Source organism: Parasteatoda tepidariorum, chromosome 10, assembly GCF_043381705.1.
Source record: "Parasteatoda tepidariorum isolate YZ-2023 chromosome 10, CAS_Ptep_4.0, whole genome shotgun sequence".
NCBI lineage: Eukaryota > Metazoa > Arthropoda > Arachnida > Araneae > Theridiidae > Parasteatoda > Parasteatoda tepidariorum.
In genome coordinates this window covers 20,325,497-20,349,795 of record NC_092213.1, presented here as the reverse complement: position 1 = coordinate 20,349,795, position 24,299 = coordinate 20,325,497, and the positions used below count along the sequence as shown (strand labels likewise).

Sequence of the window (24,299 nt, the reverse complement as noted above, 5' to 3'; positions counted from 1 at the left end):
GATATAGGGAAAAGCACATGGCGATAAACCACCCCGTAATCAAACAAATAATTAAAGGCAAAAGCAAATCATTTATTTTCTTAATTTCAATAGTCATTTTCTTGTAATCATTGATGATTTGAATTGATTTCGAAGATGTTATTCGAATTCTTATATTCTCTCTAACTAAACGATTGTAAAAGTTAATAGTACTGAAGTTCTCCAACTGAATAAAATAACAAATGAAAGCACAACTAGCAGGAAATAAAATGATCAGAGCGAAAGACCAGCAATACAAAATTTTCCATATAATTGCAATAGATTGTTTGGTCTTACTGTTTAGGTGGCTTAGGTCAACAATATTGAATAAAGCTAGACGAACAATTCTATCATAGTNAGTGGAACAACAGATACATTTTTTCTGAAACGTTCGAATGCTGAATTTAATATTAATAGATTGGTAACAAATGAGTTACGATTTTCTTCTAGTTTTGATATCAGATCTTCTTTAATGGTTTGAACTTCGTTCTTCACTTTATCGCAAATATTGACGAGAAAAATAAATTGAATTGAATGTACTATAAGTGTTATTAAATACTTAACTCTTTTATAAATAATCTCTGAGGGATTTAAAAATAGATATAGGGAAAAGCACATGGCGATAAACCACACCGTAATCAAACAAATAATTAAAGGTAAAAGCAAATCATTTATTTTCTTAATTTCTATAGTCATTTTCTTGTAATCACTGATGATTTGAATTGATTTCGAGGATGTTATTCGAATTTTTATATTTTCTCTAACTAAGCGATTGTAAAAAATAATGGTACTAAAGTTCTCCAACTGAATAAAATAACAAATGAAAGCACAACTAGCAGGAAATAAAATGATCAGAGCGAAAGACCAGCAATACAAAATTTTCCATATAATTGCAATAGATTGTTTGGTCATATTGTTTAGGTGGCGTAAGTCAACAAGATTGAATAAAGCTAGACGAACAATTCTATCATAGTCTCCATATCCCCAAAAGACTTCAAAAACGCGAATAGTGTAATAGATAAGAAGCAAAGGGTACACAAGCATCATTAATTTATCTGTTTGTCTGCGATTTTGATTAGAACAAATTTTTCTAATTTGATGGATGTAAATTACATTTTTTAGTACTCTTCGCAAGATTGAACGTAAAATAAAACTCATTACAAATATTAGAAAATATCCTGTTATTTGCATTATGACATATATCATATTATATTTTTTAGAAAAATGAACTGTTGAATATGAAGTGTATATGCATGGGATTAACCACACTATGTAAAGCCCTGTATAGAACACATCCTGCTTTTTATTAACAGTTTCATTAATTCTTTTGCTTTTCGCTTTTGCAATTCCAAAACACTTTAGAATAAGAAGTAAGAACTTCCAGTCTTTAGCTTGAAATAAGTTTGTATCGTGGTCACCGTAATCCATTATTGTTGACAAAAATTGGATGAATTAAAAAGTTAAAAATTAGTACATCAAAAAGTTAAACTTAAAAGTTTATGATTTTAAGTATCTGGAAAAAGCATAACTAGGATGTTATAAATACAATGAACAAATCTAATAGAATTGTTAAAAAAGATTGTGCTAAATCATTCTAACAGAGTTATTTTAAAAGATAGTTCTAACATAAATATTTTAACAGAATTATTCCAACAGATTATTCGAACGTAATTAATTTTAAAGAATGCAGGCCGTAGTTTGGTTGTAGTTGGATTGCTGCCCGTAGTTCGAAAGATCGCTCAGACAGAATTGCTCTAATAGATTGTTCTAACAGTATTGTTTTAATAAAACCTTTTTAATATGATTGTTCCAACAAATGATTCTGACAGAGTTGTTTCAAAGGATTGTTCAAACATAAATATTCTAACAGAATTATTCGAACAGATTGTTCGAACAGAATTAGTTTTAAAGATTGCTGGTCGTAGTTTGGTTGTAGTTGGATTGCTGCCAGTAGTTTGAGAGCTTGCTCAAACAGAATTGCTCTAAAAAAAGATTGTTCCAACATTTTAACAGAATTATTCTAACAGTTTGCTCAAACAGAATTACTTTGTGAGATTGCTCTAACAGAATTGCTGAAATAGATTTTTCTAACAGTGTATGAGCAGATTGTTCCAACATAGTTTTTTCAAAGATTTCTACTTAAAGATAAATCTAACAGAGTGTTTTCATAGAATTCGACTAAAAGATCAATGTAACAGATTGTTCAAAGCATATTATTCAAATAGTTAACAGAATTGTTTCGGCATGTTTTCCAAACAAGTCTTTTAAAGAAAATTTCTCTAACAAACTGCTTCAACAGATTTCTCAACCAAAATTGTTCTAACAAAATCTTTTAGCTACATTGTAAGGAAATCTTCTGCTGTCTTTTTTAAGGACTTTTAAGCCTTTTAAGTATTGAAAGTTAGCAACTTACTGAATTTATACAATTAACTGAACATTCAATAAACTTTAAAATGTTGTTTGAATTCCTCTTTCTTTTTTAAATGCTATGTATCAAAAGTATTTTCGAAACAATTTAATTTCCTCAGAAATGTTTCGTTGATATTTTTATGAAATTTTTTATAAATTTCGTTTTTTTAAAAATGAAAGCAGCAACATTCTTGTAGTAAAATGTGGTTTGAAATTCTATTAAATACTATTTTGGAATAAATATATTCTATTTTCTTTTGTTACCATGCCGATTTTTATGAAAGCTCTCTTGGATGATAGCATATATTTCCTTACATACAACTCATTCTAAAAAAGTAAATATTTTCAGAGAGATTTCCTTTATTGCTAGCCAGACTTTATTTCTCTACAAGATCTTTATTGCTTGCACAAATAAAACATATAACATTTAGCTGCTGTCAAATATCTATTTTCTACTGTTACCATTACGATTATTATAAAAGATATAATTTTTCTTGAATGATAGCATACATTTTCTTACAATATTCTAAAAGCAATAAACATTTTCACAGAGATTTCATTTTTTGCTAGCCAGATTTATTTCTTTTTAAGATCTTTATTAACTGCACACATAAAGCATATATTATTTTGCTGTTGATTAAACAGTGTTAGTATATTTCAATATATTACAATTCGTTTAGATACTCTTTCAATAAAATCATAATCTATTCTCTACTGTTACCATTACGATTCTTATAAAAGATACCATTTTTCTTGAACGATTAGATACATTTCCTCACATAAAAAACATTCTAAAAGCAATAAACATTTTTACAGAGATTTCATTTATTGCTAACAAGACTTTATTTCTTGTTAAGGTCTTTATTGCTTGCACATATAAAACATATAACGTTTTGCTGCTGATTAAACAGTGTTAGTATATTTTAATGATATATTACAATTCGTTTAGATAGTCTTTTAATTAAAAAGCAGAATCGAAAATATATTATACTAGTAAAAACTAGTTTTGTGGTTGCATGTTTTGCATAATTATATTTCGGTTTCATTGATATACCTAAGAGTTTCAATAGTAAAGCCAAATACCACTTCAATTGTATTTTTATCTACTTAATATTGTTAATTTTGTAAGAATATTATAATTAAAGTTGTATTTGAAATTGAGTCAGCGACATTCTCAACAAATCAACATGGCACGCAACATTTTCGCAAAACAATAATAGCAATGAAAATTCAGTTTTATTTTGGTCTACTTACTAACTTCAGTCTGCGAAAAACATTTGGATTATAATTGCCGTAAAGTTCCCTTCGTAACAAAGCAGCCTGGTACGTAATTATTCAAACGTGCATGCATCATAGAATATTAAAAAAATAATGAAGGTAGAAACACATTGAATTGAACATTATAAATGTAACGAATAAAATCATGCTTAATATTATTCACGATCCATAACGAATTCATATGAATAAATGTATTATTTATATTGTAATGATCGCATTTTGAAAAGACATAAATTCTAGTAATTTTTTTGAGGCAAACACATATCTAACTTAAGAAATATTTTCTAAAAAATATTCTTTTTTAAAGCTTTTTTTAATTGAATAACAGACACATTAGTTTTCAATTATTTTAAAATCAGATTTTTTTATCAACAAAATATGAAAAATATAATTGATTTCAATATTTACTATTTGTTAAAAATATTTTTATGATGCAATTGCGATTTTTCAATTATTTTTCTCCATTATTATTTTGTCATGCAACAGTTATATATTTATTTCGTATGTTATGCTTGACTTGATAAAAAGAAATTTAGCTGTTTTACAAGATCGAGAATTTCAGCAGCAAATATAAATTTACAATTTTTTTCCCTATCATATCGATAGAAAAAGTGGAAATTTAGTAAAAAAAACAAACTATTTTTATTCTATTAAGAGACATTTGAAAAAGAGAGAGATAGTTCATGTTACGAAATTTGTTAATAGTACAGCAAATTCTCTCATTTTATTTCCCATTAATACTTTATTTATGCAGCAATGTCTTATTTTTTCAAACTAATTGTTTTTCGGCAATTAAAAAACAAAACCTCATATGTCATAATTTCCCTCCCTTCTTTCCCATCGTTTTTAATGATAAAAAAATAACTTAATAAAAAAAGAACCTAATTAAAAATAGAAAAAACAGCAAACGAATACCTATTTTCTTTTTACATTAAATGTCAAATTGCCTTTATTTTACAATTTTTAAAGAAAAAGTTCGAAAAAAATTATTCTAATTATTTTAATTATTCGATTTTTTTTAAGAGACTGTCGAAATTCTTAACGATTTGGCTTGCAAGCTTCGTTTTCTATTACAAAATTTTTAATAAAAAAACACCGATTATTTATAAAAAATAATTATATTTGAACAATCAAACTATAATTAATTTTTATTTTATAAACAGTTAATTAATTTTGATTATTCAATTGTAATTCATTTTAATTTAACAACGAGTGATTTCTTTATCAGGTATAAAGTTTCCGCTTCCTCGAAAAAATTTTGCACNCTATTTGTTAAAAATATTTCTACGATGCAATTGCAAATTCTAAATTATTTTCCTCCACTATTATTTTGTCATGCAACAGTTATATATATTAATTTTGTAAGTTATGCTTAACTTAATAAAAATAGGTTTAGCTGTATGCAAGATCGAGAATTTCAGCAGCAAATATAAATTTACAATTTTTTTGCATATCATGTAGATAGGAAAAATGCAAATTTAGTAAAAAAACAAACTATTTTTATTTTATTAAGAGAAATTTGAAAAAGAGAGAGATAGTTCATGTTACGAAATTTGTTAATAGTATAGCATATTATCTTATTTTATTTCCCATTAATACATTAGTTATGTAGCAATGTCATTATTTATTCATACTAATTGTTTTTTGCAATTAAAAAATGAAATCTCATATTTCATAATCTGCCTCCCTTCTTTCCCATCGTTTTTAATCTTAAAAAAAATGACTTAATAAAAAAAGAATCTAATAAAAAATAGAAAAAGCAACAATTGCAATACATATTTTCTTTTTACATGAAACGTCATTTTGCCTTTGTTTCACAATTTTTAAAAGAAAAATGGTTCTAAAAAATTATCTTAATTACTTTAATTATACGAATTTTTTTCTTATGAGACTGTCGAAATTCTTAACGATCTGGGTTACAAGCATCATTTTCTATTATAAGACTTTTAATAAAAAACACCGATTATGCATAAAAAATAATTATATTTGAACAATCAAAATATAATTAATTTTTATTTAATGAACAGTTAAATAATTTTGTTTATTCAAATTCATTTCATTTTCATTTAATAACCAGTGATTTCTTTATCAGGTATAAAGTTTCCGCTACCTCGAAAAATTTTTACACTATTTTACAGTGAAATTACTCCATTTTATCACAAAGATAACTGAATTTAACCAAGAAAAATTTAAATATGATTTTTTAAATTTTTATATAAATCATTTCATGAAAATTTAAATATGATGTATTTTACAAAGAAATATTTAAAAATAACTGCATTTTGCAAGGAAATAATTAAATACAACACTATTTTATTAAGAAATAACTAAATATTACACTATTTGGCGACAAAAATAATTGAATATTATTCTGATTAACCAACAAGTTAAATTTTGCGAAAATTTACCAAACGCGTATTTTTCAAATTTCGTTCTTACATTTGCGTATTTTGATGAGAAATAGAGAAACATGTAATTAAATAAGATATAAAATAAATTATGAAGTAAATTTATTTACCTTTAATAGGTAGGAATGATATGAACGAAAATATGCCTTGGTTCAAAGAAGAAAAAACGTTTTTTTTCCCAATGATATCATTAGTTTTTCTTATTTTCACCCATCAAATCGCTTTATATCACCCATCAAATCGCTAAAAATCTTAAAAAAAAGAAGAAAAAAGAGAAAAAAAACACTTGACAAGACAACTTTTAGTGATTGATTTTTTCCCTAATTTTGAAACTGCGAAAGGATAATATTGTAAGTTATTATCAGTCCAAACATTCCGAGAGTAAATCTTTTCTCCAATTCAAACAAACCAAGTGGAACAACAGATACATTCTTTCTGAAACGTTCGAATGCTGAATGTAATATTAATAGATTGGTAACAAATGAGTTACGATTTTCTTCTCATTTTGATGTCAGATCTTCTTTAATGGTTTGAACTTCGTTCTTCACTTTATCGCAAATATTGACGAGAGAAATAAATTGAATTGAATATACTATAAATGTTATTAAAAACTTAACTCTTCTATAAATAATCGCTAAGGTATTTAAAAATAGATACAGGGAAAAGCATATGGTGATAAACCACACCGTAATCAAACAAATAATTAAAGGTAAAAGCAAATCATTTATTTTCTTAATTTCAACAGTCATTTCTTGTAATCACTGATGATTTGAATTGATTTCGAAGATGTTATTCGAATTTTTATATTCTCTCTACTAAGCGATTGTAAAAGTTAACAGTACTGAAGTTCGCCAACTGAATAAAATAACAAATGAAAGCACAACAAGCAGGAATTAAAACGATGAAACCGAATGACCAGCAATACAAAATTTTAAATATAATTGCAATAGATTGTTTGGTCTTACTGCTTAGGTGGCTTAAGTCAACAAGATCGAAAAAAGCTAGACGAACAATTCTATCATAGTCTCCATATCCCCAGAAGATTTCAAAAACGCAAATAGCGTAATAGATAAGAAGCAAAGGGTATACAAGCATCATTAATTTATCTGTTTGTCTGCGATTTTGCTTTGAACAAATTTTTGTTCTAATTTGATGGATGTAAACTGCATTTTTTAGTATTCTTCGTAAGATTGAACGTAAAATGAAACTCATTACAAATATTAGAAAATATCCTGTGATTTGCATTATGACATATATTATATTATATTTTTTAGAAAAATAAACTGCTGAAAATGAAGTGTATATGCATGGGATTAACCACACTATGTAAAGCCCTGTATAGAACAAATCCTGCATTTTATTGGCAGTTATACTAATTCTTTCGTTCTTCGCTTTTGCAATTCCAAAACACTTTAGAATAAGAAGTAAGAACTTCCAGTCTTTAGCTTGAAATATGTTTGTATCGTGAGCACCGTAACCGTAATCCATTATTGTTGGCAAAAATTGGATCAATTGAAATGTTAAAATTAGTACATCAAAAAGTCAAACTTTAAAACTAATTTAATGCTTTTAATTATCTGGGAAAAGCATGAATAAGATGTTATAAATACAATGAACAAATCTAATAGAATTGTCGAAAAAGATTGTTCTAAATTATTCTAACAGAGTTACTTTAAAAGATTGCTCTAACATAAATCTTTTAATAGAATTATTCGAACAGATTATTCGAATGGAATTAGTTTTAAGGATTGCTGGTAGTAATTTGGTTGTATTTGGATTGCTGCCAGTAGTTTGAAAGATCGCTCAAAGAGAATTGCTCTAATAGATTGTTGTAACAGTATAGTTTTAATAAAGCTTCCCTAATATGATTGTTTCAACAAATTATTCTGACTGAGTTGTTTCAAAAGATTGTTCTAACATAACTATTTTATTAGAATTTTTCTAACATATTGTTCAAACATAATTATTTTCAGAGATTCCTCCAACAGAATCGCTGAAATAAATTTTTCTAACAGTGTATGAACAAATTCTTTTAACTTAGAGTTTTCAAAGAATTTTACTTAAAAATAAATCTAAGAGAGTGTTTTCATAGAATTCTACTAAAAGGCCAATTTAACAGATTGTTCCAAGCATGTTATTGAAATAGGTAGCAGAATTGTTTCAGCAAGTTTTTTAAACAAGTCTTGGAAAGAAAATTTCTCTTACAAACTGTTTCAACAGATTTCTCGAACAAAATTGTTCTAACAAAAGTTTTATACTACATTGTAAAGAAATCTTTTATTGTCTTTTTTAAGGACTTTTAAGCCTTTTAAGAATTCAAAGTTATCAACTTATTGAATTTATTCAATTAACTGAACATTCAATAAATTTTCAACTGTTGTTTGTATTCCACTTTCTTTTTTTAAATGTTATGTATCAAAAGGTACTTGAGAAATAATTTAGTTTCCTCAGAAATGTTTCCCTGATATGTTTACCAGATTTTTTTAAAATTCCTTTCTTTTAACATAATCAGCAACATTCTTGTAGTAAAATGTGGTTTTAAATACTATTAAATACTACTTTGGCACAAATATCATCTATTTTCTACTGTTACCATCAGGATTCTTATAAGAGCTTTCTCCGATGATGATGGCATAAATTTCTTTGCACACAACTCATTAAAAAAATATATATTTTCAGACAACTGTCCTTGATTGCTAACCAAATTTTACTTACTTACAAGGTTTTTATTTCTTGCAAGGATAAAGCATATAACGTTTAGCTGCTGTCAACTATCTATTTTCTACTGTTACCATTACCAATATTTGTATTATATAATACGATTATACGATTATTTGATTATACGATTATGCGATTATTATACGATTATAGAAGATATAATTTTTCTTGAACGATAGCATTCCTTTTCTTACATATTACAATATTCTAAAACCAATAAACATTTTCCCAGAGATTTCATTTATTGCTAGCCAAACTTTATTTCTTTTTAAAATCTTTATTGCTTGCACATATAAAGCATATAACGTTTACTATTGATTAAACAGTGTTAGTATATTTTAATATATTACAATTCGCTTAGATACACTTTCAATAAAATCATAATCAACTCTCTACTGTTACCATTACGATTCTTATAGAAGATATAATTTTACAATTCATATAGATACTCTTTTAATAAAAAATCAGAATTTAAAATATATATTATACCTACTAGTAAAAACTAGTTTTGTGGTTGCATGTTTTGCATAATTATTCTTTGGTTTCATTAATATACTTAATAGTTTCAATAGTAAAGCCAAAAACCATTTCAACTGTATTTCTATCTACTTAATATTTTTAATTTCGTTTGAATATCATAATTAAAGTTGTATTTGAAATTGAGTTCGAGACTTTCTCAGCAAATCAACATGGCACGCAGCATTTTCGTGAAGCAATAACAACACTGAAAATGCATTTTAAGAAAATGGAAACCAATTTGCTTGCATATGTCTTTTATAATTACATTTTGATGTTTTTTAATCACATAATAATTTTATTACAAAAACAAAATCTAATTCAGTTTCATTTTTGGGGAATAGTAGGTGAATAGAATAATGAAGATAGAAACACATTAAATTGATCATTATAAATGCAAAAAATAAAATCATGTTTAATATTATTCATGCTTCATAACGAATTCAAATGAATAAATGAATAAATGTATTATTTATATTATTATGATCGCTTTTTGAAAAGACATAAATTCTAGTAATTGTTTTGATATAAGCACATATCTAACTTAAGAAATATTTTCCAAAAAAATATTCCTTTTTAAAGCTATTTTTAATTGAACAACTGTCACATAAGTTTTCAATTATTTTAAAATCCGATTTTTTTATCTGTAATATATGAAAAATACAATTGATTTCAATATTTACAATTTGTTAAAAATATTTTTGCGATGCAATTGCACATTTTCAATTAGTTTCCTAAACTATTATTTTGTCATGAAGCAGTCATATATTAATTTTGTAAGTTATACTTAACTTGATAAGAAGAAGTTTAGCTGCTTACAAGATCGAGAATTTCAGCAGCAAATATAAATCCATAATTCTTTTTATATCATGTCGCTATAAAAAATGGAAATTCAGTAAAAAAAAAACAAATTATTTTTATTTAATTAAGAGAAATTTGAAAAAGAGAGAGATAGTTCATGTTACGAAATTTGTTAATAGTATAGCAAATTCTCTCACTTTATTTCCCATTAATACATTAGTTATGTAGCAATGTCATTATTTATCCATACTAATTGTTTTCGGCAGTTAAAAAATAAAACATCATACGTCATAACCTCCCGCCCTTCTTTCCCATCGGTTTTAAACTTGAAAAAAATAATAACTTAAAAAAGAATCTAATAAAAAATAGAAAAAACAACAATTGCAAAACCTATTTTCTTTTTACGTGAAATTTCAATTTGCCATTGTTTTACAATTTAAAAAAAAATTCCTAAAAAATTTTTCTAATTATTTTAGTTATTCGAAATTTGTTTTTATGAAACTGTCGAATCTCTTAACGATTTGAGTTACAAGCATCATTTTCTATTATAAAACTTTTAATTTAAAAACACCGATTATATATAAAAAATAATTATATTTGAACAATCAAAATATAAATAATTTTGATTATTCAAATGTAATTCTGCTTAATTTAACAACCAGTGATTTCTTTAACAGGTGTTAAGTTGCCACTTCCTCAAAAAAATTGCATATTGCATTATTTTACTGTGAAATAATTAAATATTACACCATTTTATCACAAGATAACTGAATTTAACACTATTTAACCAAGAAAAATTTAATTATGAAGCTATTTTACAAAAAAATAATTAAAAATGACTACATTTTATCAAGAAATAATAAAATACAACACTATTTTATTAAGAAATAACTGAATATTACACTATTTTACGAAAAAAAAATTGACTATTATACTATTTAACCAACAAGTTAAATATTGCACCAGTTCACCAAGCACGTATTTTTCAAATTTCTTTATTAAATTTGTGTATTTTGATGAGAAATACACATAATTAAATACATTATGAGAAAAATTTATTTACCTTTAAAATAGGTAGGAATAATATTTTTTACGGTATGAAAGAAATTTTGTCTTCGTTCAAAGATGAAAAAACTTTTTTTTCTCAAAAATATCAATAGTTTTTCTTATTTTCACCCAGCAAATTGCTATATAGGTCATTCATCACCGTCTTTCTTGTCTTATTGAGCAATTTTTCTTTATCACTTCTCATTGTTATTTTACAAGCTTTAGTGGTGTTATCTACAATAAAGATAAATAAAAGTTGATTCTTGTATACAATTTCATTCATTATATAACCATAGCTGTAGAGATGGTTGCTGAAATATTTGACTCCGGACTATTCTGAGAGCTTAACTACAACTCCGGCTCCAACTCATACTTTATTAAAAATTATTCTGAATCTCAAAAAAATATTAGTATTACTGCTAAGTAAATATAAATTTCAAAGTATGAAACTGCAAAAGACCAGTATAAAAAAGGATAAGATATCAATATCTTGCATGCACTTTCGCAAATTTATAACAACATATAACAAAAAGAATCTCTCAGGAATACTCTTCGCTGTTTAAATTTTCATTCTAAAATTACAGTAAAATAACCGGCAGTAGTTTGTCAATTTAATTAATAGTAAAGTTTACGGATAAGAGCATTTCTTTGTTTTTACAACTAGTGTAGTTAAAAAACCATGAATACAAAGCTATACAGTTTTGTAATTACTTACAACCAACATGGTTTCTTAATCGTAAAAGGGAAATTTAACTGAATATTGGAAATTTATGATAAGCTCTTCGGTTGATAATATACATTGGAGTTAAATTTTGTTTGAGTTGTGTTTAGTCAAATGAATCATGGAATGTGGCTTGATTGGTTTATCTGGTGGTGCCATCTATCATGGGAAATAGGAAATACTAGATTTTTTGTGATTAGCTGCTCAGTGGTGCTGTTATCTGAGTGTGGCTGAGAGCTTAATATTCTTATAGTCGAAGGATAACCGAATGCGGAGTGCAGGAAACTGGAAACTCTTTGTGTAATGAAGTAATTGCAGAAATATTGTGGTGCCAATGCCGCGATTCGAACCGGCTCTGAGATTGAAATTATTATTATTGATAATTTCAATATAAATATCTTCGGCCTAAATATAAATATTTTTGATTGAAAATTTTGCAATATGAGTATTTTAGGAAATTATAACTAATGTTTCTATTGTTAAAGGGTATTGATAAAACTTGGTATATACATATATGGAACATTTGAAAAAGAAATTTGCAATTAAACTTTTGTTTAAATTTCGATAACCAGCTGAGATAGGGCACCCATAAAGAAAAACAAAAAACAAAAATTGGTGATGAGGAACTTAATTTAATTATACCAATATAATTTTACATTCCATTTTCATGAAATACATTATCAAAAAAGTATTATAGAGAGCACGCCAAGTTTCGCGATCCATTTTAGCTACATGGCGTACTTGCTTTGAATACAGTTTTATTTAAAAGCCACTGTCGTCTTCTTTGATCAAACATAACTCGAACTCTCCAGTTTCTTTAAATTTAGCAATTGTCTTTTTCAACGTTTGCAAATATCATGGACAATTTTTAATACACAGGGTTAAGTAGAAGATTATTCATCAAATTTTAATTTATATGATCTTTTCAAGCTTATTACAATCAGCTTATATCCCTTCAAGCTAATTTGGAAGCTTGCGTAGTTATACTCTATCAGACTGAATTCGTTACTACTCAAAGCAATAAGCCTTTAATAAGGTTTTTCGAAAGTCTTTCGCCAAGAAAAATATTAAAAAAAAAACATAGTTTAATTTATTTACACTTGAAGCAAAGCTATAATTTTAAACTGTATTATACGATCTTTTCAAGCTTATTACAATCAGCTTATATCCCTTTAAGCTAATTTGGAAGCTTGCGTAGTTATACTCTATCAGACTGAATTCGTTACTACTCATCGCAATAAGCCTTTAATAAGGTTTTCGAAAGTCTTTCGCCAAGAAAAGAAAAAAAACATAGTTTAAGTTATTTACACTTGAAGCAAAGCTACAATTTTTAACTGAGTTTGCCATCTTGCGGTAAAAAATTATCTTTGCTTTAGAACGAACAAATAACTTAAGTATTGTAAGAGTTATTAAACTTTTTTTAAAAAATCGCCAATTTGGTGACATTTTTCTATCTAGATGAAAAGTATCAAAATCAATGCCTTATTCCTATTTTTTTTTTTTCAAATTTATATGATCCCAGATAATGCAGCATTGGTGTAATTTTCCAAACGTTAAAAAATTAGACTTTAAACGCTTTAATTTTTCTCAATACTGTGGCCAATACTATTGACGTTTTGCGCAATTTGCAGAATAAACATAGAGTTCGTTGGCTAAAGATAGGCTAAAGTAGATCTAACGGGTATGAGTAACTGTTTCAAACTCACATCAGTTTCGAAAATAGCATATTGTTCGCAAAAAAAGCGAAGCATAATTTCATTCGATCACAGAGCTTTTGAAAAACAACCTTAATAAGACTATTCACAATAAACCATCATTATTTTGGGTAAAGGCTAACTGGTTGCATCAAGACAACTGAGTGATAAATAACATATCTTCTATTTGGAGTCAGGATATGTGCACTCGCAGAAGTAAACCTAAAAAGTTTCAGGCTGATTATAAAATAATGGGAACTTTTCCAATTAGTTTGGTTCATTTCATACTTACTGCTGTAGCTTCTTAAATTAAGAACAATGGATTATTCAATTAGCCTACGGCATATACACTGAGCTTCATTGATAACTATCAACATGGGAACTATGGAAACTATGTTGGTCTAAATAGGTTAACTTTTATCACAACTACCTTGTATAGTAAAACAATAAATCTTCGTGCTTGCTCGACGATTTGAGAATTTCATATCAGAAATTTAAGATGACGTTGCATTTCATTTTATTTCTTAAGAATTTTTCATCTGATTTTCCAGTAGTATTTACATTAAGATTATATTAAAGCTTAATAGGTTTCTGCTTTAATCATGAAAAAAAGAATAATACCAGATTAGCAATGCCAGTAGTTTTTCCTCACATGAGTGAAGCCATTCCAGTGATCGCACATATGAGATGTTCTTTTACCTTTGTGGCATATGATGCGTCTCATTGTTAGAAATTTCTCGGAAAAAAATGGTTAAATAACAATTTATTGAATGGTTATTTTACCATATTTAATCAAAACAGTCAAATTACCATAAATAAAATGGTAATCAAACTATTAGGTTTGGGAAAAACTGTTTATTGACTGCGTTCACCTAATACGGTTAAATAACCAGAGATTTTTCTCACCAATTAGAACAACCTAATGAAATTACTTAATTCTACGCAACGACGTACATATCATGGCCAAGCGGGATTATCTGTCAATGTCATGAACGGCAGAACTGGAGTTCGAGTCCTAGTGGTAACACCACAATATTTCTTCAAATTCCTGCACCACATGGAGAATTTCCAGTGTCCGGAGCTCTTTAATTACCATTACCTTACGAAAAACCGAGCTCCTATGCCTAGTTAGATATTTATTTATTTTTTACGTTTTTGAAAAATGCTTGTTGTAAATTGTTAAAAAACCGTATAGTNCTGTTAGAAATTTCTCGGAAAAAATGGTTAAATAACAATTTATTGAATGGTTATTTTACCATATTTAATCAAAACAGTCAAATTACCATAAATAAAATGGTAATCAAACTGTTAAGTTTGAGAAAAACTGTTTATTGACTGCGTTCACCTAATACGGTTAAACAACCAGAATTTTTTCTCACCAATTAGAACCACCTAATGAAACTATTTACTTCTATGCAACGGCGTACATATCATGGCCGAGCGGGATTATCAGTCAATCTCATGAACGGCAGAACTGGAGTTCGAGTCCTAGTGGTGACACCACAATATTTCTTCAAATTCCTTCACCACATGGAGAATTCCCAGTGTCCGGAGCTCTCTAATTACCATTATTACCTTACGAAAAACCGAGCTCCTATGCCTAGTTAGATATTTTTGTTTTTTTTTATGCTTGAGAAAAATGCTTGTTGTAAATTGTGAAATTCATCGCTTGCATAAATTGTTATATTCATCGCTTTATAACCATTATTTTTGTAAATGGTTTCAAAACCATAAAGGAAAAAAAATGTTCTTTACCGTAAACTTTACGGTTAATCGGATGGACAGACAGCTGCCAGTTATTTCACCATAATTTTAGAATGAAAACTTTAACAGTGCATGTATCTGCCTCTTTTAAATCTAACCAATTGCAATCTGAATAAGGAAAAGGTTTTTAGGAAAATTTGAAATTACGTTTTGAATAAAACGTCAAGACTTGCCAAAAGGAAATTTGAAACCAAAGAGAGATTCTAGGAAAATTTGAAACTCCATTTTGAATAAAACGTCGAGACTCATCTTCCTTTCCAAAGGCAGTCCTGCTCATCTTGTTTTAGACTTGCTACTGGTTACGATTACCTAAGAAGTCAACTTTACAGAATAGAACTATTTGATGCATAAACTTGCCCTCTTTGCAACTATGGCGTGCTCTCGTGCTCATGACTGAAGAGCACCTCAGCATATACCCAAATGCCAACACTTCCTAGAAGAGAGAAGGCCTCCACACTGTTTATCATAAACGAGAAATTCAATCCTTAAGTAGTTCGAGCGTATAAAAAGCATCGTATGGACCTGGTATTGATGCATTGTAGTTAGTCTCAAAACTTTAAATATTTATATGGATTATTGTTCACAAAACTTTAAGCGCTGTCTACTTGAACTTATGTTTCTCCTGCTTGTTGTACTTAACCGATTTACTTGAAATTTTGGCACAATGTTCACAATAAATATAGTTTTTACTGCACATCTGTATATGTCGATTGCGTTGACTCATTTTGAATAATCCATGAAAATGTGATTTATATATGTAATTTTTTGAAATTTTCATTTCAAAATACAAACATTTCTTAAAAACTCATACGTGCAATGAAAACTATATTCATGTCGTTTAAAAAAAACTAGATAGAATCGAATTTAGATGATTTTCTCTTTCAACTTATGAGAACAGGAAGTTATGTATAATTTAAAAAATAAGTTATAAATATTCTATGATATATGAGCAAATTTTTGAAATTTTTCTACCTATATCATGATAAAATGAAGAATAAAATCTGCGCAATATGATGCAGAGATATATTAAGTTAATTTTATCACAACCATTGCAGAATTCATTTAAAAACAAATTCATTCATTTTACAGGCTTCTACTGTGTTGTTCCCCTTTTAAAAAGACGTGGCAAATAATTAAAATTAAAACATAATCAAGTACATTTACCTAGTTTCACTTTATACTTTTCATTTATTAAGTTCATGAATTTCACGAAATTTAATGATTTGTCAATTCCGGTTGGCTTCTATATGCAGGCATTTTCTAAGTTTTTGGCAACCATCCTTTTTGAAAATTATCATTTAGAACAATAATAAGTAATTAAACAGTCTGTCTTAATTAGTATTTTATAACACATTTTACTTCAATATACAATATATAAGATCTTGAGTAATACAGACACTACTTGCAATAAATCTAATTTAAATAATTTATAGTATGCAATTTTAAATAAAATGTATAGGCTGCCATTTTTCTGTGCAATCAGTTTTAACAGAATTTAACCCTTTGAGCAGAATCTTTATTAAACATAATTTTCATACTTTTCTTATCATCTTGTTTTCATTTAGACCAAAATAACCGAAAAATATTTTATTTATCATTTTAGTAAATTATGGTAATGAAATGCAGCGAGAAATAACGTCGTCTTTTCTGAGTTAAAAGTAAAATTTTCAAAACACGGCTCACTTCTAAACAATAAATTTTCACATTTTCCCTTATTTGTTATTATTTGGATGATAGAGAAACAGTTATTCGTCATTGAAATTTCTTAAATCTACAAAATTAATTATCGATAAATTTTTGAATATAAATGAAAAAAAAAACTAAATTTAGTACAAATTTAATTCTAATAAACTAACAGTCCTTTTTAATAAATATTAAACTGTTCTTTTGTAAATAAAATTTACCATTAAAATATTAAATATATTTTTGTTTTTAATTAGAGCGTCTGAAAAATATATCTAAAAAAAAAAAACACTTGACAAGACAACTTTTAGTGATTGATTTTTTCCCTAATTTTGAAACTGCGAAAGGATAATATTGTAAGTTATTATCAGTCCAAACATTCCGAGAGTAAATCTTTTCTCCAATTCAAACAAACCAAGTGGAACAACAGATACTTTCTTTCTGAAACGTTCGAATGCTGAGTGTAATATTAATAGATTAGTAGCGAGTGAGTTACGATTTTCTTCTAGTCTTGATGCCAGATCATCTTTAATTGATTGAACTTCATTCTTCACCTTATCGCAAATATTGACGAGAAAAATAAATTGAATTGAATGTACTATAAGTGTTATTAAATACTTAACTCTTCCATAAATCATCACAAAGGGATTTAAAAATAGATATAGGGAAAAGCATATGGTGATAAACCACACCGTAATCAAACAAATAATTAAAGGTAAAAGAAAATCATTTATTTTCTTAATTTTAATAGTCATTTTCTTGTAATCATTGATGATTTGAATGGATTTCGAAGATGTTATTCGAATTTTTATATTCTCTCTAACAAAGCGATTGTAAAAATTAATGGTACTAAAGTTTTCCAACTGAATAAAATAACACATGAAAGCACAACTAGCAGGTATTAAAATGATCGAAGCGTACGACCAGCAATACAAAATTTTCCATATAATCGCAAAAGATTGTTTGGTCTTACTGTTTAGGTGGCTTAAGTCAACAAGATCGAAAAAAGCTAGACTAGCAATTCGATCATAGTCTCCATATACCCAAAATATTTCAAAAACGCAAATAGTGTAATAGATAAGAAGCAAAGGGTACACAAGTATCATTAATTTATTTGTTTGTCTGCGATTTTGATTAGAACAAATTTTTGTTCTAATTTGATGGATGTAAACTACACTTTTTAGTATTCTTCGCAAGATTGAACGTAAAATGAAACTCATTACAAATATTAGAAAATATTCTGTGATTTCCATTATGACATATATTATATTAAATTTCTCTGAAATATAAACTGTTAAATATGAAAAGTATATGCATGGGATTAGCCACACTATGAAAAGTCCTGTATAGAACGCATCCTGCATTTTACTGACAGTTTCACTAATTCTTTTGTTTTTCGCTTTTGCAATTCCAAAACACTTTAGAATAAGAAGTAAGAACTTCCAGTCGTTAGCTTGAAATAAGTTTGTATCGTGGACACCGCAACCGTAATCCATTATTTTTGGCAAAAATTGGATGAATTAAAATGTTCAAATTAGTACATCAAAATGTCAAACTTAATTTATGCTTTGAAGTATCTGAAAAAAGATGTTACAAATACGATGAGCAAATCTAATAGAATTCTTGAAAAAGATTGTACTAAATTATTCTAACAGAGTTGTTTTAAAAGATTCTTCTTACATAAATATTTTAACCGAATTGTTCTAACAGATTAATCGTACAGAATTAGTTTTAAAGATTGCTGGTCGTAGTTTGGTTGTAGTTGGATTGCTGGTAGTAGTTTAAAAGATCGCTCAAACAGAATTGCTCTAATAGTTTAGAACTGTTCTAACAGTATTGTTTCAATAAAACTTTTCTAATATGATTGTTCCAGCGAATTATTCGGATACAGTTTTTTTAAAAGATTGTTCCGACATAAATATTTTAACAAAATTATTCTATCAGTTTGTTTAAACAGAAGTATTTTGAGAGATTATTCAAACAGAATTGCTGAAATAGGTTTTTCTAACAGTGTATGAACAGATTGTTCTAATATAGCGTTTTCAAAGAATTCTACTTAAAGATAAATCTAACAGAATGTTTTCATAGAATTCTGCTAAAAGATCAATTTAACAGATTATTCCAAGCATGTTATTCAAATAGTTGGCAGAATTGTTTCAGCAAGTTTCTCAAACAAGTCTTTTAAAGAAAATTTCTCTAACAAACTGTTTCAACAAACAGTTTCTCAAACAAAATTGTTCTAACAAAATTTTTATACTACATTGTAAAAAAATCTTCTGTTGTCCTTTTTAAGAACTTTTAAGCCTTTTCAGCATTGAAAGTTATCAACTTATTGAATTTATTCAATTAACTGAACATTCAATAAATTTTCAACTGTTGTTTGTATTCCACTTTCTTTTTTAAAAATGCTATGCATCAAAAATACTTGAGAAATAATTTAACTCAGAAATGTTTCTTTGATATTTTTGCCAAATTCTTTCAAAGTTCCCTTTTTTAATGAAATCAGCAACATTCTTTTAGTAAAATGTGGCTTTAAATACTATTAAATACTACTTTGGGACAAATATCATCTATTTTCTACTGTTACCATTAGGATTCTTATAAAAGCTTTCTTGGATGATAGCATACATTTCTTTACACACAACTCATTAAAAAAAAAAATATTTTCAGAGGGATTTCTTTTATTGCTAGCCAGACTTTATTTCTTTTTAAGATCTTTATTGCTTGCACCTATAAAGCATATAACGTTTTACTGTTGAATAAACAGTGTTATTATATTTTCATGATATATTACAATTCGTTTGGAAACTCTTTCAATTAAAATACAGAATTAAAAATATATTATACTATCAAACACTAGTTTTGCGGTTGCATGTCTTGTATAATTATATTTTGATTTCATTGAGATACGTAAGAGTTTCAATAGTAGAGCCAAAAACCACTTCAACTATATTTTTATAAACTCACTCAATATTTTTAATTTCGCAAGAATATCATAATTAAAGTTGTTTTTGAAATTGAGTCAGCGACTTTCTCAACAAATCAGCATGGCACGCCACATTTTCATGAAACAATATCATTGAAAATGCATTTTGAGAAAATGAAAACTAATTTGTTGAGCATCTGTCTTTTATAATTACATTTTGATGTTTTTTGAGCACTTGATAATTTTAAAACAAAACCTAATTCAGTTTTATTTCGGTCTACTTACTTATTTCAGTTAACGTAAAACTTTTGGATTATAATTGCCATGAAGTTCACTTCGTAGCGAAATAGCCTAGCTCGTAATTATTCAAACGTGCATGCATCATGAAATATTTAAAAAAAAAATAAAAGTTTGAAGAAAAAAAAAAGTTTGAAGCACTTTAAATTGAACATTACAAATGTAACAAATAAAATCATGTTTGATATTATTCACGGTTCATAGCAAATTCAAATAAATAAATGTATTAGTTATATTATAATGATCGCTTTTTGAAAAAACATAAATTCTAGTAATTGTTTTGAGATAAGCACATATCTAACTTAAGAAATATTTTCCAAAAAAATATTCTTTTTTAAAGCTATTTTTGATTGAATAACTGTCACATAAGTTTTCAATTATTTTAAAATCCGATTTTTTTATCGGTAAAATATGAAAAATACAATTGATTTCAATATTTACTGTTTGTTAAAAATATTTTTAAGATGCAATTGCAAATTATTTTCCTCCACAATTATTTTGTCATGCAACAGTTATATATTAATTTTGCAAGTTATGCTTAACTTGATAAAAAATAAGTTTAGCTGTATACAAGATCGAGAATCAATTTCAGCAGCGAATTTAAATATATAATTTTTTTCATATCATGTCGATATAAAAAATGGAAATTCAGTAAAAAAACAAACTATTTTTACTTAATTAAGAGAAATTTGAAAAAGAGAGAGATAGTTCATGTTACGAAATTTGTTAATATTATAGCAAATTCTCTCATTTTATTTCCCATTAATACTTTATTTATGTAGCAATGTCTTATTTTTTCATACTAATTGTTTTTTGCAATTAAGAAATGGAACCTCATATGTCATAATATCCCTCTTTTCTTTCCCATCGTTTTTAATTTTAAAAAAATAACTTAATAAAAAAGAACCTAATGAAAAATAGAAAAAACAACAATTGTAATATCTACTTTTTTACATGAAATGTCAATTTGCCTTTGTTTTACAATTTAAAAAAAAATGTTTCTAAGAAAACTATTCTAATTTTTTTAGTTATTCGAAGTTTTTTTTTATGAGACTGTCAAAATTCTTAACGATTTGAGTTACAAGCATCATTTTTTATTATAAAATTTTTTTAATAAAAAAACACCGATTATATATAAAAAACAATTATATTTGAACAATCAAAATATAAATAATTTTGATTATTCAAATGTAATTCTTCTTAATTTAACAACCAGTGATTTCTTTAACAGGTGTAAAGTTTCCGCTCCCTCAAAAAAGCACTATTTTACTGTGAAATAATTAAATACTGCACCAGTTTATCACAAGATAATTGAATTTAACACTATTTAACCAAGAAAAATTTAAATGTGAAGTTATTTTACAAAGAAATAATCAAAAATGACTACATTTTATCAAGAAATAATAGAATACACTACTATTTTATTAAGAAATAACTAAATATTACACTATTTTATGAAAAGAAATAATTGACTATTATACCATTTAACCAACAAGTTAAATATTGCACCAGTTTACCAAGCACGTATTTTTCAAATTTCTTTATTAAATTTGCGTATTTTGATGAGAAATACACGTAATTAAATGAAATATAAATACATTACGAGAATTCTATGGGGAAGAATGCAACTTCAACGCCCTCCACACACGTCACAACCCGTTTATACGACGGCCTATTCATTCATCCATAGACTGTAATTTTAACCTTAAACAGATAACGACCAATCTCCAATTAATTACCTCCAGAAGTTTAATTTGTTATGGAAACATGAACTTGGTGACCCGACAGATTTAACGTGCATCAGTCACCATTTAATACACGGGGAGTCTATGGATGGAGGGGATCGAACTCACGACCTCTTGACCATGGACCCAACGCCCTATCAACCAGGCGATCCCGGCTTTCACACTTAGACTTGGGCTTTTGAATGCAGCACATCTGATTAAACAGATCATGAACCAGCTTGCAACCAAAAGTGATAAATAATAGTAAAAGTTTATTTAACACAATTTTTTAAACTAAGTTTAAGTTTCGGTTAGTGAGAAAGTGCTTAAATATTTTTAACAAATTTATTTCTTATTTTATTTGTGTCCTGATGTTTAATTTTCGTGCTTGTCAAATTTAATTCATGTAAAGATAATTTTTCCGTCGAAACCATCTTCATTATTATACTTTTAACAACAATTTATGATTCATTACTTAATTACATTAAAAAATGATATATCAAATTCAAAACACTTTATAAACCTGACGGTAAACGTCAATACATTTTTAATAAATGTGATGGTACCAACTGATTTGTGAATGTTTAAAATCATCGTCATTACCTTAGATTCATAATATCTATTGATTTCAATTTGTCGTCAACTTCGCTTGATGTAAAAGATCCCGTCATATCTCAGAAATGACTTTTAAATTTTCTTCTTTTTATTGATTATCGATTACTTTTAATGGCAAAAAGTTAAAGATTTTGTTGAATTTTAAACTAATTGATTTTCGTGGCAGTGACGAACAATGTATTAACTCAGACACAATATTATAGACATTAATGTGTGTCTGAATATAAATATTATTTTATACCTGGTTGAAATAATTAAATCGAAACTTTAGTTTGCAACATTTTATTTAAGTCTATTTTTTAAAGAATTTTAAAATATATAATTAATCAATTAAATATAGAAATTAAAATAAATAATTAATTTTATTTGAAATGCAATTCGAAAAATAAGCTTAGCCAATTATTAGACGAGCTGATATCTCTTTACTGTTAGATCAAATAAATAGAAATTTGAAAGATCGAAATGAATTTGAAAAAGCGAAGAAATGCTCCAACTCAAAACAATGAGATTCAGGAGCTGTGTGATAACTGCTACGATGATGTATTTAATCTAGTTTTTGCTTTCTTTGAAATATTAGGACTTACTTCGTGGAAAATATCATTCAAACATGATTCGAAATGTGCAGTTTTTAAAAAAATAGTGCATGTATTAACTTTTCTCATGTATATAAGTGTAAATATGATGTGCCTAATTTCTCATACTTACTGTACTTACACATCGAAACGTAAGCGGGATTATGCTCAGTATTTATCAGAATGTTTAATTTATATTCTTGCCTCTTCTCTGTCCATAGTCCTTCGTCTTAAAATCCTTTCCCTTCAAAATGTTGTACTAACACTAAGAAAAATATTTACCCTAGATGTCAATGCATTTGACGTGAACTTCTCCAAAGTTAAAAAATGGATAACTTTTGCAATCATTTTCATTTTAGTATTTCATTTGTTATTCATTATTTATAATGTTTGGAGTATAGCCAACTTTAACATGGATACTTTTATGCACATCTTTTACTTTGACATTCATATTTCATACACTATTGACACTTGCCTCATTGCAGTGGCAAACTTCAATTTAGAAATGCTTTTTGTGGTTGCAAGCGCATTTGTTTTATATTACTGCACTGTGTGCAGCATTTTGCACACAGTACTAATCACTTACAGTATTAAAATCAGAAAAGAGAAAAATTTAAAGAATCTGAGTTCTATGTACGGGTCGATTTCCAAACTAGTGACGAAAGTAGACGATACGCTGAGTTTTATTGTGTTTTGGTACATAGCTCTTTGTCTTACGGTAGCTTTTGATGAAATTCACGAAACTTTTGAAGAAGATACTCCTTTAAAAAACATTATCCATCTTACTCATACGATTCGTAGTGTCTTTGGAGTGACTGTGCTTATTATGTTTGCCTCACGAGTTTCTACTGCAAATGATAGCGTTAAAGCCTCCTTAGATTACATCGACATTGATGATTCAACCACCGTGTATTATCAAAATCTAGTAATGAAGATAAGTTTGCGGGACATAAATCTTACTGTTTGGAATATCGCTTCATTGAAACGAAGCCTGGCAATAAATATAATTGGTGCCTTGGTCACCTACGGAATGCTTGTCAAACCTTACAGTAAAATTACAGAATGAATTTTTCTTACTTTATATATTTATGCATAACTCATTGTTAGG

The 24,299-nt window shown here is 27.2% G+C and overlaps 1 protein-coding gene across 4 annotated transcripts in view; it reads right to left on the bottom strand.

The window, feature by feature from the left end:
* Positions 1-11,391, bottom strand: part of LOC107442736 (acetoacetyl-CoA synthetase) — a 45,568-nt gene extending 34,177 nt beyond the window's left edge. For 2 of the 4 annotated variants that reach the window (XM_071186446.1, XM_071186447.1), the window contains exon 1: positions 10,167-10,236. In XM_071186446.1, the coding sequence (XP_071042547.1) occupies positions 10,167-10,201 (35 nt within the window). In that variant the 5' untranslated portion in view covers positions 10,202-10,236. Of the gene's footprint in view, positions 1-10,166; positions 10,237-11,211 lie in introns of those variants that run through there. The other 2 variants (XM_071186449.1, XM_071186448.1) reach the window with 2 other exon arrangements.
* Positions 11,392-24,299: the final 12,908 nt, after the last annotated feature.